This window comes from Rhyacophila brunnea, unplaced genomic scaffold (assembly GCF_057557595.1).
Source record: "Rhyacophila brunnea isolate RB1 unplaced genomic scaffold, BYU_Rbru_1.0 scaffold_5, whole genome shotgun sequence".
NCBI lineage: Eukaryota > Metazoa > Arthropoda > Insecta > Trichoptera > Rhyacophilidae > Rhyacophila > Rhyacophila brunnea.
Genome location: NW_028233170.1, coordinates 32517951 through 32538309, shown reverse-complemented (window position 1 = coordinate 32538309; position 20359 = coordinate 32517951). Strand labels below are relative to the sequence as shown.

The window sequence follows — 20359 nt, the reverse complement described above, 5'->3', positions numbered from 1 at the left end:
ATCATTTTAAAAGTTAAAATGAAATTTATAATCAATTTAAACAGTTTTAAAAATATTTGATATATATTATAACAATGGAATTAATTCATCAATACCGTATTAGAGTAACCAGAATAAGTTAATGAAGAACAATTTTGGCTTGGACTTTGGGAAATTGGTTTCATTGACCATGCTAAAATGATACAGGTAACCTAAGCTACAGTGCTTATTTCACAAGAATATTATCAATTTTCAGAATAGTAATTAAATACTCTACAAGTTCTTTTAGGGTGAGATGTCATCAACTAAAAAAGACATCTAAATAATTATACATATTAGCTATTATAGGTTTACTAACTTGAAAGTATAAACATGATAAACTAAGTAAAATCTTTCTTTTATAAATCTATGAAATTCATTCACATGAATCTTTGTAACAGTCATTACATTGAAAATAGACAGTTAACTTTTCTTTCAATCATTAAAAATAATCATAATTATTGTAAACTGCACCTATTTCCACCATTTTCCCTACACGACTTATCTTTTTAGAGGGCTAAAATCAATGTTGACTTTATTAACAATGTACTACATACAACATTTCCAATTTAATCCACATTATTGCCAGTGATCAGATTTATTTATTATTCTGGCATTTTTATATTTCACTGTACCAAGTCACATGACAAAAATTTAACAAGACATTGCACGAATTAACATTGTAATGTTCTGTGGAATGTTCCATGTTCATTTTATTATCTTGATTGTATGTACAATGTTATGTACGTTGATTGATGTGTCATATTGTACTAAGTTAACTGTAACTCTCTATTACATCTAACTGTATATTTTTTAAGTTATGTTTACATCTGACTTTCCATTCTTTCACTCAGAACTTGACAAAATATATTATTATGGTTGAATATTTTGACGTATCTTAGATAAAAAATAAAATATACATTTCTTTTTTTCTTCTTTTATTGTGTAAACTGTCAATTTTATTCTTCATATAAATGTATTGTATTAATTAAAATAAAACACAATAATAATATGTACTAGTAAAATAAGTTAAACTTGTACTACATAATATTGTGTTTTATTTTAATTAATGGTATACATCTCTGTTAGGTACAATTGTTAGCTACAAATATTGCAGAAAATATCACATGTAAACAAAGCTTAAAATCTCACAATGTCAGAATGCGATATTCTTATGTAGGTACAGTGAGCAAAGAATTTTGGCTCACATTTTTAATTGAAAGAATATCTCTCGCATTCTAACACTGAAATATTATGTCAATCGTATATACCTTACATAATTTGTCTGTGTGCATCCAAACCTCCGATTTCCCGATCTGTAATATTCCTCACATCCGTATTTCCTCTCCCTCGTCGAATAATATTGAATGCAAACGAAGAGGACGCATCGGAACTGAAGAGCAGTCTGGTTCACAAGAGAAGTGGATCGAACGTGAGCGAGTGCTGCATCTCCGTGCAAACGCCGGCCGGGGGGTACCACACTCCCCGCACACCCACCACGCCAGGCAGCCCGCGCGGCTACCACACGCCCATATCGCAAGAGGGGTCCCCCGAGAGGCTGCGCTCCCCGCCTGGCCCGCCTTCCCCCTTCTCCGCACTGATGACGGTCTCACTGGAGGCGTACCTAGAACCGCAGCGAATCTCCTTCGGATCGCCCCCCTCCTCTGAGTTGAATCCTCGTCCTCCTTCCCCCTCGGAATCGTTCCCGGTGTTTTCCCCGCCGTTGGCGCGGCGGAGGCGTCGCTCATCCAGCCAGGTGGGCCCGCCCGGCCCGCAACTCGTCACGCCGCGACACTCCGTCATCTCTTTCTCCAGCCGCTCTCAGCTCTCTCATCACACATGTAACGTTCGCCCCCTTTCTTTCTTTCTTTCTCTCTCATATGTCTATTCTCTCTATTAATAGCCACTCGCCTCCCCTCTTCTTTGTGCGTGTATATAATCTGAATGTAAATATTGATGTCATTCAATGTGATCAATATCATTCCGGACGTCGTCAGTGATCATTTAAAATCAATCTTCTTATATAAGGAAGACCGCATCATGCCAGGTCAGGGCATTTTAATTTTGGTATGCGCTCTTGAAATTTATTAACTCCTTGCAAAACAAGTATCCATCCAGTCTAGTTTAGAGTTCTACAATACCATAAGATATCTAATCAACATTCACTCGTGACTATTATGCCTACAAGATGACCAATAGATATGTTTATTCCCCACCAAAATACCTCGCTAATCTAATAGAATATAATTCTGCATATAATAGCTGCAATTCTTTCCCTTGCGATGATCGGTCACCTTATTAATCTTATAATTAAAATTTAATATGCATAATAATAATGAACCTAATTTGGGTTGTTGTTAGGTTGCTCCGAATTTCCTAATAATTAGACATTCGATAATTTTTAATGCTTCATTAATTTTCCTTGTTCCCTTACTTGTTTTGAAAATCTGGACTCGATCTCAACGACAATTTTTGTATTTCAAATCCAATCACTTTTTTCCATACCATTTTGGTTTTTTTTTTCATTTTTATGACACTTGTTAATATTTTTTAATAATATCACATTTCTTAACTTCATCACCTTGTACTTATTGCATCAGAAAATATTGTTAATATTTCAAATAATATGGTTTTCATTTATTTTATATTCTTTTTGAGATTCTAATCAATCAATCATGTGTTAAAAAACGACATAGAGTCTTAGGGTAAATATCGACTTTTCCAAGACAAAAAGGCGTTAGTGACAAATTGCTACTATTCAGGAGAGAAAAATTTCATGTTAATGAGAACAACTTCTTTTCTTTATAACTCCTTTCTTAGTATTGGAGTTTTTTTCTTTCATTTATATTAGAATAATATTGTTTTGGATATGTAGTGTTAATTTATTTATTTATTTGCAATTAGAATTTTTAAATCACTTAAATTCTTTTGGCTGTCCAAGGAAAAATACAATGTTCATATAGAAAACACTGAATAGTTTTTTTTTTCATTATTTTATTCATGTTTGTGTTTGTAAGTATTCCTGTTATGTTTTATTTGTTTATTATAATCATTTTAATTTTGGTACGTTACGTTAGTGGTAGGGACGTTAATTCTTATTGGCTTTCTGTATGCCCAAATTGGAAAATCGTAACTCTGTTATATGAAGAACGCCCTTTTGCCAGTCTGTAGATATTTTTTTTGTAAACCTAACCTCATATCTAACTAAAAATCACCCAAATGTTACAACCTTTTGGCTTGGAGCAGTCCATATTATGATTTTAATATTGAAATATCAATCAATGTGCCTTCAATGTATACTTCCCCCATGTTAGTTGTAAGAAATAATTATTATTGATGAAAAATGTTGACTAAAATCAGTATAGTACATGTTGCATGTATTGTATAACTATGTTATGCATAATATTGGTCACTAATGCAAACCATCCAAACCCATAATTAATGTAACCTAAACGTAACTGTAACATAACATAAACTATTTTTACATTGTAAAATTTAATACCATATTTGTTTTTAATAATACGCGTCACAAGATTAAAACTAATCTAAAAAATTATCACTTTGCCAAAATGTAGCGGTTTCAAACCATTTCAAATCACTTTTAAATATTTTTCATCAAAAATGTGGAAAATAAACAAATCAAGTATTAATTTAATTTATTATGCTTTTCTAAAGGACTCTTTCTATATCATTCATTAATCTACGTTTGATTGATCAAAAACTAAAATTGTACATTCACAATATTTACATAATATGTATAGAATTCAAAATATTTTATGACATGCGAATTTCAACACTATATATATATATTTTAATTTTCATTATAAAATATACTATTTTCCATCACAAAATTGTACACGCCTAATGAGAATGTTACTGTCATAATATCAGATATTGTCTACTGACTGTCTCAAGTGTTTTATTATTTTCAATTTCTATTGTATGTATTTTACCAAAATAAAAATGTATCTACACTTTCACCCTATATAATGTAAATTAAATGTTTCGTTTTGTAAATAAAATAAGGATGTCAAGACAGACTGCGAGAAACCCGCCCAGTCAGTCGTCGGTTGGAAATTACTTTGTTATTCACGACCCGTTTGTTTTTGTTTATTTTGTAGATGAAATTTTCCCATCGAGTAGGCCAACATTCCAAAAACAAACTCCATCCTCAAACAAGAATGGTAATATTAATTTAATAGTGCGTTAATGCCTTGGCTCTCTGCAATGGTTTTGGGTTTTTATAACAACGCTCAAGTAGTCTTACTAACAAAAACTACTAATTGGCATAACTCGTATTAGTTCTACAGATTTTTTTTACCACTAAAAGGTTTTTATCCTCCGTTTTTCATAATAATATATGAGCATATCCATGGTATTTCACTAAGTCAGCTTCCTCAGTTCTGTTCTTTATGCAGGTTTTCAGGGAACAGTGTTTTATATTGATTGCTTCTATTCAACATACATAATATTAATTTTGAAATCAAGGCATGTACGCGATGTTTACTGAGTGAATTTCAGGCATGTCTTTGTTCTTGTGTTATCCTCGAATATTTTTTTTATTATTCACAGCATTGACTTTTCGTCATTTTTGCTATTGATTTTATTAGGTAACGATTATCATAAGTAAATTAAATATTTTATCAGGTAATGTGCGTTGTGCGGCACAGGTTAGCATAATCTGCATGTCGTGGATTTGAATCTGGGTCTAATTTACATGTTGATTTTTCAATGAATATGTGTGTTTGAATCGATGGCATGGACTCAACGGGTTCACTGTAAAAAGTCTCTTAAAATATCTCCCAAACTATGTTCATATGGAAGGGTAACATATAGTGATTTACCTTTTATCAGAAACCCGTAATAAATATCCACACTCGGTAGGTGAAATTCAAGTTGCGTCATTTTGTCTAAATCTAATATTCCCACTATGGCCGAGTGGTTACGCGTCAGGCATATAATGTAGTGGGTCCCAGGTTCGAATCCCGGGTTTGGTAAATTCACATGTTGCTTTTCAACGTGTGTTTGGACCCTTGAGTAAGTGGCTAATATCCATTACTCGAAAACACAACCAATGATGTTAGGATCGAACATGGTGAAAATAAATATATACATCTATATTACATAGTAAGATTCTAATAAAATCTATTTGAAAACATTCTATCTGTTGAAATGAAAGATGTATGAATTTGCACAATTATTATACTATGTGTTATGTACCGTTTTTGTCCTGTCAAATATAAATATGTTATGTGAAACGTCATCTGTATTAAAGGGACATCGCAGCTAGGGTATGAATGGAAATGTTCAGATTTGCAGGTTATTTTTCAGTTAATCGATGAAATTTTAATAAACTTTGTGATATTCATGTAAATAATGTGTTAACATAACAATGTATTTCTCTAAATGGTGCTGAACTGGTTTGTTGTCGGTAATCTGTACTATTAATATTATAACCGTGGTTATATGTAAATAAAATTAATTGTATTCCGGCATACTGTTACATAGCTTTTATTAATGTTTGCTTCAACATTGTGGAATATAAAAAAATCTACTTAGAAACGCTTTATTGTTCCGGCATTCTTAACATCACGTCATATCCTTCCCTATTCAATGTATCCCTCATCTTTTATCCATAGGTCATCAAACAATTTTGTTTATATTGTAATATGTGAATTGTCTATACTCCCCTTGTCTATATTCATTCGAGATTAAGTGCAATATTTCAATGCTTTTGTGATTCTGACTCAAATTCGCTTCACAAAACTAGATTTAAATATTTGTTCTTTATGTATGTAAACATATAACCGTTTTATCCATGTCTCATTTTTACTTACACAATATTGTGTATCTGCAAATTTTACTATGACAATAAAATCTTTAAATGAAATCATTGTTAAACTAAATGTCAGATTTAACAAAATCCATACTCGAATTCAAATATCATTTCATGCAGTGAATTCATTGCATGAAATAATATATAAACATTCATTTTACATACAATTCTATGTACAATGTTTCTATAATGAATCAGCTGGTAACTTACTGTTTGACTGTGTAAATATGGTTTTTAGGGAAGAGGTTTGAATCATACATACTTCTTGTAAATTTGGTGAATTTTCAATTACACTTTGATCAAGTAGTGAATTCATTGTATAATAAATAAATTGAATAAATAAATCACGCATTAGTCGTGACAATAATTAAAGTCTTCAAAAATAATTATAACTTCCGTTAAAAACAACATTTTCAACATTTTATTATAATTAATCTGAGTGGTTACTGCGTCGGCTTATAATGTCGAGGGTCCTGGGTTCGAATCCTGGGTCTAGCAAAATTCACATGTTTTTCAATATATGTTTGGATCCAGAGTATTGACCTAATAGGTTGAGTAAGTGGCTAACATCCATTTCTCGTAAAAGAACAAAAATCTGTTGATACAACTTCTACTCTGTGGAGGTTCATATTATGATCTTCGTATAATGGAACATGGTAGCTATATAATATTTATTCATTAAACTTTATGATGTCACAATGAACATAGTCACATTTAAAATGAAAGGTGGGATTAGTAGAAAATATAAATACTGCAATTCATACCATAAACATGCAATCTATCTTTATATAGCAGTACACATGTGCAGGGCAGTTATATTGTCATCTCGCTATACAATGTCTGCATACTAAAATCTAATCTTCAACAGCATCGCTAAACCTGTTAAAATTTGACTCGTTGATTATATCGGGGACCTGTCTAAATGTACGGACATTACATAGACTAAGATTTGTTGTCCTCAATATCAAGTTTTCTACCGCTTCCACCTTGAATGTACATACATTTTAGATTTAAAAATCGTATTGAATGTGGTGTTAATATATTATTGGGTGACCGTTCCACAGCTATTCGATCGGGAGACTATTACATGTTTGATGAGTTTGACGATGACGAGGAGCTGGATCTAATTGCGGAGAGGGACAGCGACGAGAGTGACGACGGAATCGACAGCAAACTAACCCTGGGACAGGTACGATACCACATTTCCATCAAATTTCTTCCCATAGGTATGTGTGGTTTCAATGTTTGGTTTTCAATTTGTGATTTTTTTCATTTTCTTTTAAAGCTTCAATTCTACAGTCAATACCACCTCTAAACTATAATTTTTTATTTTTTAATTTTCTTAAGTGTTGTTAAAACATTTCAAACATGTAGTGATAAGATAACACTTGAAGTTTATTCATCAGCCAAATTCAATGGAGTACAATCGACATAGATTGAGGTTTTTTTTATTGTTTCATAGACTGCAGTAACTTATTTGAATTGATTTTTTTTAATAATTCACACGTAGTATTAAATATCTAATCGTATCTGACGCATGTTTTGATTATGTTGGCTAGCTTTAGAAAGCTCGCAATAAACAATATAGCTTGCGGATTTTTGTTTCTTCCGACATCCCGACAAATACCATCGCATCGATCGCTCCATTCCAATCCCGACATAAACGTGAAGCATACCCCGAAGCTGTAATAAGAGTATTCGTGCAGATTACTGACCGATTGTGATCATTGATGTTTGGACATAATATTGACAGATACATAGATGAAACCTGCTATTTTTTCAATAACCAATATTTTGCCAAGTATACTAGGCAATGGGGTCATATGACCAGTTTCAGAAAACAGGTTATTTAATAATCAATCGGTTAACTTTCAGAGTCTGATGTTGGACAGTAACTTCTTTTAAAGTAATCATTTACTTCTGAACAACATCGAAGGGACATAATTTATTTTGAGATAAAATAACTTTCATTGTTTATTTTTCCATATTAATATTCAATTTGCCCTTGGACTTCATTCTCCTATTTCATTAAACAATTTTTGATAAACTGTTTGTTTCGAAATTGGCATGACTCCATTAGTAATAGATTTTGTTACCTGAAACGGCCTTAAACTTGCCGCACAAAGACATGCTTTCACCAAATCATGCGAAACCCAAAAGCCGAACCGTCTACGAGGGCGATTTCCCGAATGGAATTAACGAGTAGACTTGATGATTTTTTCAATTAACGAGAAGGTAATGTTGTGAGACGTGTTGTTGTGCAAATGTTCATTTGAATGGTGTGGCAGCTGTTGAGTTCGGCCATGAAAACGGACATCGGCCGAGCGACGGAGATGCGGCGAGAAGCCGTCCCGCCGCTGGACCGCTCGCGTCTTTCCAGTCGCTCGCTGCGTCGCTCCGTTGCCACCGACGACATTCCTGTGAGTCGTCACCTCTTCACCATACATTCTCCATGCTCTCTGTAACTAGCTTAGGTCTTCTCTGGTTATACTGTCGCTCTTAGGCCATCAATCTGTGTGTACTGTATTTCTGAAGCTTTATATTGGTAACTACAAATACTACAATATATTTGTGTATAAAATCTTTTTCTTAGATACCTACTTTATTAATCGTAGAGCTTTTAGACTGCAAATGCTGTAATATAAAATTCATCGGTACTCTCTGATGAAAGTACATAATGTCAATAAATATTTTGAGAGACACTCAATGCAATGAACAAATACATTATTGAAGGTTTCCAAGGAGTGGAATATTAATACTGTCTCATTAATGTATTTATGTCTTATTATTTAAAATAATCATTGTCTTCAATACTCTTTGAATCAAATTGTAAAACTCTTAACATGTCACAGACATTTCGGATGACACTTTTCTGTCATATTAATTAATTCTGTTATGAAAATCTTCATACAATCATCATAATATTCTTTTTGAATTCACTAGATTTAGTGTTTCCCAAACTTACCGCATGCTATTAGTGGAACAATCTAATCTTTGCGTTTTTTTCTAATGCGCACGAATTACATTGGAGGAATATAATTATTGTTACCAATGCTATTTTTGACTGCTCTTAGATCGAGCCTATCGCATCGTTTTCTCTTGTTCGGTATCATTTCAACCACGTCATATTTTCTGTAAAAACTATCGAACTTCAAGCTTATGTGGTATGTTTATAGTACCAGTGTTGCCAACTGTTATTGACAAACATTATACCAGATTCAGAAAAATAAATAAACTAGTTGGTAGAAATAATGCTAGATTATTTAAAAAAAAAAAAAATTACAAATGATTATTTCAAACAAATAACTTGTAATTATAAACATTGTTTTTACAAGAACAAAGATTGAAGAAGGATTTATTGTTTCGTAACCAATTAATAAGTCATGCAAACTAAAAATTAACGCAGGTTTAATTTTTTTATTGGTAATCGAATGACACATTTATTTTATTGGTATATAGATACAAAAGAACAGCACATTGTGTTTTGACTAAATATTTTTAAAATGTTTCCGATGTACAAAATTAATAGTTTTAACACCATATGCCAGATGCGTGTTTTACAAGTAAAAGCCTATTCAAAAATGCAAGATCCGGCAAGAAAAACACTTAGTTGGCCACGCTGGCTAATTCACCTTTACACATTCTTATATGTAAAGGTGTATTAGCCATTCATAGCGGACCTAAATTATAGTATGGTTGACAACACTGTGTGGATCAATGACAAGTCTCAGCTGTTGTGGAGCGTCTTCGTCATTGAACGCTCTATTCCCTCATATCATTTTAAATCTTTTGCATATCACAGTTTGGGAAACACTATGAATAGATACCTATATTGCTTTAAAAATATATATTTTATTAAATAATAGTCATAGACTAGCAAAGCCAGCTGATAACAGCCAGCTGTCTTGCTAGGTCTTGCAGCCAGCTTGTAATAATAGATTATCTTGTAAATATGTTTTGTATGCTTTTAAACTACTCGATTATTTTTTATTATCTTTCAGCTTATGTCTTCTTAGTTTGGCTTTCTATTAGTGCATGCTTTTATTTATATTTCTTTGTTTATGTAATTTATTATGAAAATAGCCATTGCATTTTTTCGTTTCAAATACTTAGATACCAGATTGTATCTGTTTTTTAACAATAAATTTGTTGGACATTTTTATTTAGTTTATTGTGTTTGTCGTTCATTCCAAATACCAGCTTTTGAGTTATTATACTAAAGAATGACATTACATGAATTACAAATAATTTGGCAGTTTTACCAACTTTTTTTAAAGTTGTTTATAGTATAAAATCTTTAGTAGTTTATAGTATAATATATGTAAATATTACTATGGTATACGGTATACGGCTATTTTTCATGTTGAATTCATCAAAATTACTACTTAATCTTACAAAGAATGAAAAATATAGGTCAGCTGGCAAGGCTGTGGGCATATGGGCTCAGTATTTTAAATCTCATTGACAATCTGTCATCATGCATTCCTATTTATTGGTTTTACCGATAACGGAGCTTATAATAAATAGCACAATATTTTCTAATTATAGCACTATTAATAAATGTGGACTCCAGAAGTACTGCGGATCGATGATAATATTGGTGGGCATATTATTTGTAATTCCATAATATGAAACACCTTTCAATTGAATTATGCATTCAAGTTTTTCTTTTGCTTCGAATATGAAAAATTGGCATTTTGTAGCAGCATGACTTTGAAAAGACACCCACACGCTGCCCATTGACTGGACGCCGTAAGCGCTATGTAGACGGGTTAGGATTTAACCCTATGTTAACTCCGTAATTTTTATCTCACAGTCTTACAGCCAGGTACATACAGGTCCTCTATTTTGAAACTAAGTACCTTACACTATCGAGATTCGTTACTAGTGTTAAGTGTGGTTATCTAGTTGTCAAATGAGATACCTACCTGAACTGAACTAGCTCTTTGGCAAGTTCATCTGGTCATTTGGTCGAGCGAGACATCTTATCTTGTTAATCTATCTTCGTGTACCGTTTAAAGTATTTTCTGTGAACTGTTTCTATTTTATAAATAAACCATCCTATAATATTTCGATTAAACCACTTTACCTCTTGGGTCCATAAATCTGTAATTATTTCTGTGTATTTGTTGAATATTCAACATCTAGTAATAATTATGTATAATTATTTGCACCATTTCATATAATATTTTTTAATAATGCTATGTAGTTAGTGTATTTCAAACATTACTCTCTCTTTCTGCCTTAACTGAATAATTTAAACTATTACCATATATCACTAAATTGACATATTATATTATTATTCTAAAACTATATTTTGTAATTTTTGAAGAATGCTTCTCTTTGTACCTGCTTATTAGAATATATTTCTGTACCACAGAGCCAGTAGAATTTTGCCAAAAATGAGTTATGTGCATATTTTATACCTAAATTATTAGATCCATCAGACCCCCTATTCATAACAGAATCCTGTAATACTTAAAACAGTAAAGTGTTTTTAAATGACATTTTCTCGAAACTATTCTTTTTAGAGATGAGGCAGTCTGGCTCTAAAGTAGAGATTTTATTGTAATCAGTAGTATTTTTTTTTTGATAGATAGCTGAGAGACACTCCACTCGTAGTTTTTTTTAATATCTTTTATAATTCTTACACAGATATCAAAATGTCTTTAATGTTTTTTGTTTTTTCTTTTCTCATTTCACGAATGGAGATCAAATAATATTCATAAAGTAAATTTGCTTCTATAACATCAGACTTTCAATATCTCTAAGGGTTATTTTAAGGCTTTCAAAATAGCTCATTTCACAAGAATTTGGCTTACAGTAAGTATTTCATCCACACACATTTTCATGACACAGATGCTTTTCAATTGCAATTGAATCTTTATATTTTATTGTTTAATTTATATTTTAATGAAAATTTTTAAATATTATTTTCTTATAATCTGTATTTTTAATTTTGAACACAAAATGTGTACAGTGATGTGTACATAATAATATGTATATATATATTTTTTAATATAACCAATTAGGTTTATTTATCATAATAATTTGTGTCTAAGAACTAAACTAGAGTACTTCAATTTCTTAAAATTGTCAATTTACATTTCTTGCTTTATTGGTCTTTTCAATACATAATTATTAACTATAAAAAAGAATTATCGATTTTTAATATTTTGTGTATAACATATTATAGTAATTTAGGTGGGTATAATGAGGATTGTATTGTATAAATTATATAAGTACCTATATTATATTATGTTATTAATTTTCAATGTAAATATTAATATATAATACTATGTATTTTGGTGTGTATGTAAACGTAAGTTTTATTTTTCAGGAACCCGTTGAAGCAGAAAATGTTCACGTTCTCTTTAGCGAAAAAGATGACGCTGGCTCAGAGCATTCTGACCAACCTTTGGGTTCGCTCAAGTCTTACAGTGAACCCCCAGGTATTTTTATTTCCAATAATTGTATATAATAATTATTTTTACATGATATTATATCTTACTCTTTGTTGTTTTATAATTAATAATATGACAATCGATTAAAATTTACAGATGAAGAAACATGGTGGGATAAACTTTGTAAATATGTTTTATTCGCGTGGGCCTTCATCGAAAGTCTACTACTATCGATGGCGAAATGGCTTAACGTATTCTCCAGAGATTATAGATATATCGCCAAAGTTCTCACCAGAGAGAAGATACTGTTGAAGGTAAATAAAATTATTTTTATCCCCTTTTCTACCCTCCATTAAACATAGTGCTTAAAGCTGAAGGTGGCAAATCAAACTGATGGCGAAGAGGTATTTATTTGAAAAAGATGATTACAGCGTAGTACATTAATTAGGAATATAAATTTAGAAATGCAGCCGGTAAAAGGGCTGCCTGTTAGTGATTGGCAAGTCGTCGCTATAGAATTGGAAATCGACCTCTTAATGCAGAATGTTTTTTTGTATCTAAATGGACGAGAACCATCCCTTTCTTTAAATTACTTTGTAATGGTAATGAAATTTAAATATCTCCATGTATTTAAATATAGGATTATGAAATATGTTTTTCGTCTCCTGAACATTTGGTCTATTCGGGAAACCAATCCTGCAGCGACGAAGTGACAACAAGTTTAATCATCGCTCCTGCTCATTAGTGGCTTTCTCTTTTACCCTCTCAGAAATTTGGTATGCTAACATTTGACTGAGCATTCATTTGACTATATTTCACAATTCTTAAAGGTTATTAAATTTTTACATAAACATAAAATACAACTAAATCTTAATATTATTGTTATTAAATTTAAACAAACTCTTAGTATAATATTACCAGACGTCGGTACCAGCCTAATCCTCGAAGGAGTGCTAATTTATTTGATGTTAATAGCAAATACCAGGTAAAGTCTTCTCCATAGTCACATAATTTTACCGAAATTAGTTAATACGACAATCCTGTTACATTCAGCAGTTTAGTGATATCTACCAACCACAACACGTACTTTTGTTTGCACCGTGCCTTACATCTTTTTTTATGTTGTGTTAAGGCCATTGGACCCGTTTTTTCCTGTCTTCTCAGAATCGTGGAAATGGCAAGGACGTTTAACACAAATTGACACATAATAAACACTTTATTTATTTAAAATCTAATAAATAATATTCAAATAACACTTTTTGTGTCATTAAAATTTTCTGATTCGCTTTACTTTTTAAAATAAATGACAAATAGTCAGTCCTGTTTTCGAAATTGGCCAAAACGACTGTCACGCCACAGTGAATTTTTGAACTTAATAATAGTTTTGCAGGTATATATTGTATGAAAGAAATGGGTAAAACAATACATTTCATTGATTAACTCACGTACTTTTTTTAATTTCAGAAAAATAAAGATTTTAAAGCCATTTTAGTTTGAGTATACATCAGCCAATTTTGAATGATTTTTTCTCACAAAATAATATATACTGCACAATAAAAATATTTTTTTATTATAATATAACATTTCCGTAATACTATAAATAATAATTAACAATGAAAAAATAAATAAAACCCTATAAATTCGGTACAATTAGTGACGCTATATTACCAAAACACGTTGTACGTTTTTATGTATTTATCCTATTTTCAGACAATTTAGATATATAATTATTTTGCAAAATTAACAAAAAGAGACCATTTGATCGATTAATCCATATAGTTTTTCTAATTTCTCATTTCTAACCTTAGTAGGCTTCTGAATTTCAACGGGTGAGGACGTATTTTATCCGTCGCGAACAGTATTTTAACTCATAGAAAAATGACCTTTACTCGCATTGCAGTAACAATCAAATTGGCAAGACCACATGACGTAGACCAGGTGTTATAATTTGTGTTGACAAATCAAACATCATAAAATACCAGTGAATGTCAAACTGAGAAAAATGTAGTTATATTATATTATTTATTATCTTGTAATACAAATGGTTGCAGCATGTGAGATATTGTAAGATAATTGAATCTTATAACCACGATGGCTACAAAGAAGTCCTAAAGGTATTCGTTCGGTGCAACATTTATAAAAAAAAATATTTTGGACTTGAGCAGTTTAGATAAAATATAGGTGGACTTTAATTATTTTGATAAATACCTACTTGGTTGGGCTTTAAACGATTTGAAAAACTTTGCATGTACTTAATACAGTTTTTATGTACCTGGGTCGCCATGTTTTGTTATTTTCAAAGGGACGTATCCAGGAGTATGTTTATTGGCATTATCAATAGAAACAAAATAATATTATTTTTCAAGGTCTATTTATTATCGATCTTAAGTGGTTTATGTCTCAAATAGTAAATTTGTAGAAAATTTTAAGTAAAATACGTTTTCGAATGCTGTCATAGTAATGGCCACTGAAACATGTGTCATAATTTTCCTAATCGTCAAAATAATAATAAAATAAGTGTTTTGGGGCACAAAATCACGTATATGTTTTATGATGTATGTATTTTTCAGATGGTTTGTGGTAAAATCTTTTTTTTTCATACTGCCACAATTCAACTATTCATAATTAATTGTTTGTTAAATTTTTCATTGTGCACTTTGACTTAATAGGTAGGTGATAAAGTTTTTACCTTACTTTATTGTATTAATTTATTGTTAAGTGAGAATTAGCTGCTTTCGTTGTCAGTGTATATTTGAGGAGTGCGCATCCTGACGATGTCGAAAGGCGAAAGCAGGATCGCATAAATCGACTCAAATGAAATAGTACAAAACTTTTAGAATTTAATATATTTAATGCCGAGTTGAATTGAATGGAATCACCTTAGGCATTTATTAGTAATTATTTAACTCAAGTAAAACATATATTGAGGTAAGAACCTATTTCATTGAATAATAAAAACAATATTACTCTTCACATCACAAGTGACAAGATTTATATGAATTGTGTATTGCCTGAACTCGTTGATCCTAGACCAACCTGGTCGATGGATATAAGAAACCCTCAATATAATAATTATCAAGTTAACAATTAATATCTATCAATATAATAATATCAATTATCAATTAATAGCTATCAATAGAAAAGAAAATAAAATTATAAAAAAAAACAATTTATAATAGTTATTCTAATACATTGCATACCGTTAAACCAATACACTAATTAAGGAACCAATTATTAATTTTCTATACACTAATGTTCCGAAATCCTCCGCGGCGACCAAAACGTACTGCCGTCAAATACATGCTATTATAATAATTGTTTCTTAAATCATAATTGTTGTGTACTAAATTTAAAAAAAAAAACGTTCCTCGACAAATATTCATTGAATTGCTTTCTTTTATGAGTCATTTTTTTATAATTTAATAAAAACGCAATAATAACAGAAATCTTTCATGCCATCTTGTGAATGTTTTAAACTTATAATTTGTAATGTTAGCTTATGAAAATGAGTAAAATTATATTTGTTTACACTTTCGTGTTTTTTAGTATTAGATTTTTTTTTGAAAAATATTTGCACTGAATTTGAACCTAAATATGATAGGTTCAAGAAAAGGTGTCACTTCACAAATTCAGCATATCAATAATATGAGGTTCTTATTTAGAGGTCTACTATTTTTATTCTTATAATTTATTCTACCGACTACAAAAATGTTTATAAAATTTGTTAGGAAAAAAATATTATTAATTCAACACTTTTAAAACCTCTGATTTCGTATCTACTACGTGAGAAGCCGAGCTGTTATTTTTCATGGCGCTTACGTCAAATTTGATTCTTGCGAATAAACCCATACGCCTTAATGTATCCCATGTGTATATGAACACTGGTAGCACTTATTGGTTTTGTTAAGTATGTATGTTGTGTTAATTGGGTAATCAATCAATTTTCAGGAAAGACAAGACTTCGGCATCGGCATCAGGTCTGGCTCCACTCAAATATGGGAGCCACTGCCTTCTACTCTGATGAGACTGATGAAACCCCGGTGAGTCAGCCAGAGAATGAAAAATTTGCATGATCGTTTGAGCCGTAATAATATTATCGCTGCTAAATATAGTAGAGTTTTTGGACTGATACCTGCAGAGAGCGAGCTTTCGATTGTTCTTATTGAGTTAGTGTTGCTTTGTAGTATTCTTTTGACATTCACACAGTATTTAGTATCTTAATGTACAACACACAAAATAATCCATTTTTTTACAAGACATCTATTTACAACACATAATATAAACATAATTGACAGGTTATTAATTGAAAAGAATAACCATAATGACCCACTGTGTTTAAAAACACTTGAGCTCCATTCCCGAATAGAATACTATAAGCGTCAACAAGGTCTTTGGACTAAAGGGATGCTGTTACTTTCTTACCAATCCCTGACCAAATCAATCTCACAGAGACTATGTGTTTGGTACACAAATTTATTGGCCAATAAGGTTCAACTCATCTGTGACCTCTCAGTTGATAGGATCGTGCCATTTGTCAAATGCCAGCATGTTACATAATAACCTACATAATATTTATATATTTTAGAGAATATCGTCTTGTGCCTGGCATTCCAAATTATGTACATATGCAATAAAGAATAGTACATTCTTAAATCTTGTGAAATATTTGTTGGATTGAAAGAATAGTTTATTAAACTATTAGCAAGTGCAGGTATGTTATGACTAAAATTTGGAGAGATCCTGATGGTGGCTAGTAATCAAGGTAACTATTATTGGTACCGTGATTCGAACCACAGAAGTCGATTGTCAATATTAGCGAATTTTGAGAAGTGCTTCAGTGTAATTAATTTCGTCGTAAGTAGGTAGGGTGCAGGTTTACTGGAATCCGATGGATGCGGCCTGGCACCAACGGTTTATTAAAATATTTAGTTGCTCATTCAATATTGTTGGATTGTGAAATTAATGTTGGGAACTATAAATACTGCCCTGCTAAGTAAAAAGACAGTGTTTTTGATTTTATTGAAATGAGAACCAAAAATACCGTCTTTTCACTTAGCAGGGGAGTATAGATCTACCGGTATAAGTTATCTGTTGAATTTAACATGATTTTAGTTAGTATATTTATCACTATTCAACATTTATTTTTTCAATATGACAACATACTACTTTTTTATTTCAAATTACCTTTTTTGACTACTTTTTGAGTTCTATAACTTCAACGAGAATTGCTTTGATAGTTGAATTATTTTCCATTCCAAATTTCACACATACATCCACATGTCAACACACACATCTTCATCCGATAGTGATAGAATAATATTATTCTTATGTAGCTACGTTATTTGAATATTATTACTAAAGTACTATGCTTGTATGTATTATTTTGTGGTGTCAGTTTATTTTGCTAAGTAGAATTGTGTGTGCATGCAGGTCATCAGAAGCTATCCAAGGTGATGATATCCTCGAAGAGCGCAGCGCAGAGCCCTCAGGTCGAGGAACACGCAGCGGGAAAGACAGGTTGGTCTGCCTTTTGTTTTACCATTTGCCATATGAATCTCCCCCAACCTTTATTTGTCAATGTCATCGTTTGATACTGCTATATGTCATTCATCATTGATTCTGCAATACCCGCTATGTACACATGTACATTTTTTTACAGACGGCAAATATAGATAACTAAAAATAGGTGAACGTTGATTATAAAATTTTATAACATTCGAAAAAACATAATTTTTAAAAACCTCAGAAACATACATATTAAAAAAAATCTAGAAAAATAGTAGACTCACTGAATGGGACTTGAACTCATGTCGTTTCGCCTCTAAGCTATCAAATTCCGTCTTTGATTCACGTGAATTATTTCTTAGAACTACGTTTTAACTGAGGTACTTCAGATTATACCAATCAAGAGGCAATCAGCTTTATGATTAATTGGGGTAAATAACTTTACTTACTTAATCGTAACAGATGCCTAACGCAGGCCAGATTTTTATTATTGACATTCGTGTACCTACTTATGAATAATTTTATAACAATTATTGAATTGGAAAATTTCCAATTGAAAGAATGAAAATAAGCAATTTACCATCTTTTATCTGGCTGTAAGCATTACTGACAGATCGTCGCTCTAGTATTTGTTTTGTGAAGCTCCATTTTTGGCGAAATTGACTTTTTAATGCAGTTCATTTTCTTCTTCTTCTAAACGCATCGAAATCATTAAAAAAATATTATATTTTTCATTAGAAACAGATATTTTTTCAAAAAATGTCCCAAGAAACCACGGTACAAAACAATCATTTGGAATTAGCCTTTCCAATGTGAGGACCAAACAGCGCCGAGGTTGTTACACTGTTACCATCCCCTCTACTACGTCCTCATTATACTGAATTCCGCCGTTTGAATACATTGTATATTTTGAAAGTTGTTGTATATTTTTAAAGCTAAAGTGCAGAATCTGCTGTTAAATAAATACAAATTCTTCTTAATTAAATGAGTAATATCGCTGGATCATTCTTTTAATGTGTTTTAATATAATGTATCTCTCACTATGTAAAATAAATAAATATGAAACATCTTCCGGCATTGAAATATAAGGTAATGAATTTCTTTTTTCGTCTCCTGAACATTTCACATATTGTCGCTTTGGTAAAACAAATACGACGAGATGGCTAATTTTTTTTTTTTAATATGTCGGTGATTCCAATTAAATTGCAGATGCTATAAAGTAGAGTAAATTATAAATTAACATAATATGGACCTCTGATCAGTACTATTGAAACATGGCACAGACAACATGTAATTTTTGCCAGATATTCTACCAACTTTTCTTACTTCAATGGTTAACATAGTGTTATATTGCAGAGTCAAACATGATGATATGCCAAAAAGCCTATTTTTAATGTAGCCAGAATATTCAATTTAACAATTTGCTTGAGATGACTAAAAAATATTTGGACACGTACAAGTGTTTGACATATTGTAGTATCAATGAAGGATGTGACATATTCTTATTATGTAGTAAACTATACTTGAATAATTATTATGAGTAGTATATTGTATTTTAGTATAAAATAATAACACAATTTGAATTCAATATTGTCTTTACATACAAAAATAATAATTTTAAAATAATTTCTATGGAACTAGAAAAAATTGTGTTAGTTTTTTAATTGTGTTGGTTTTCGTAAACAAAATTAAATAACTAATTAACTTGCTTTAATATAATATTATATTAACATAAAGTATATATTTTTATTAGAAATTATTATATTTTAAATGCACAGTGTTAAATTAACAATTAGAATCGTAGTATGTATTAATACTAATTTTTATTAAGTATATTGGTTTGTTGCAAATTTTCACAATGGTAAAATTGTCTGGTTTTAGTTTTGGTGCATAAACAGTAATTAAATTGAATATGGCTTGTTGTCTAGACTGAAATATAAGACTACATATTCTGATATATTTAATTAATATCGTCGCTTAAGAAACAACACCGCGGAAGTCAGTTAATTAAAATTTTCAGGGGCAAACAAAAACGGTCTCAAAAAATTGAAAATTGATACCTTTTAACTTATTTTTTTTTTGTTTAGTTAAAAAAAAACATTTTTTTAACTAAACACAAAAAAAAATAAGTTAAAAGGTATCAATTTTCAATTTTTTGAAACGGTTTTTGTTTGCCCCTGAAAATTTTAATTAATTGACTTCCGCGGTGCTGTTTCTTAAGCGACGATATACAAAATTATATAATAGTAAGTATGTTTAGTATCAAACAGTGTGTTCATGTGTTACTATGTTCAATATGTATTATTATAAGTCAGTCAAGATAACTTACCAAAGTGTTTATCAATATTATCAATATGTATTAGAATACTTACTGAATCTACTCGTACCTACTAAATGTAAGCATGACTCATCATAAAACAAACAATCATAACTCAGTTAACATTCTTTTGAGCCCTTATTTTTTATACCCATTCATTTGAATGACATACTCGTACTATACATCACGAAGCTTTTTATTGTTACGTCTACGATAAAAAGTGAACAGTAGAAAAGCAAAGGCTAAAGCAAGCTTGTAGTAAGTGTGAGTTTGAAAGTA

The 20359-nt window shown here is 30.9% G+C and overlaps 1 protein-coding gene across 6 annotated transcripts in view; it reads left to right on the top strand.

Moving 5' to 3' along the window:
• The window catches only part of Piezo (piezo type mechanosensitive ion channel component), a 152302-nt gene that overhangs the window by 119869 nt on the left and 12074 nt on the right, over positions 1-20359 (top strand). For 4 of the 6 annotated variants that reach the window (XM_085956047.1, XM_085956045.1, XM_085956044.1 and 1 more), the window contains 7 exons: positions 4140-4202; positions 6919-7043; positions 8143-8274; positions 12195-12306; positions 12415-12572; positions 16207-16298; positions 17689-17775. In XM_085956047.1, the coding sequence (XP_085812173.1) occupies positions 4140-4202; positions 6919-7043; positions 8143-8274; positions 12195-12306; positions 12415-12572; positions 16207-16298; positions 17689-17775 (769 nt within the window). The remainder of the gene's footprint in view (positions 1-4139; positions 4203-6918; positions 7044-8142; positions 8275-12194; positions 12307-12414; positions 12573-16206; positions 16299-17688; positions 17776-20359) is intronic. The other 2 variants (XM_085956046.1, XM_085956048.1) reach the window with 2 other exon arrangements.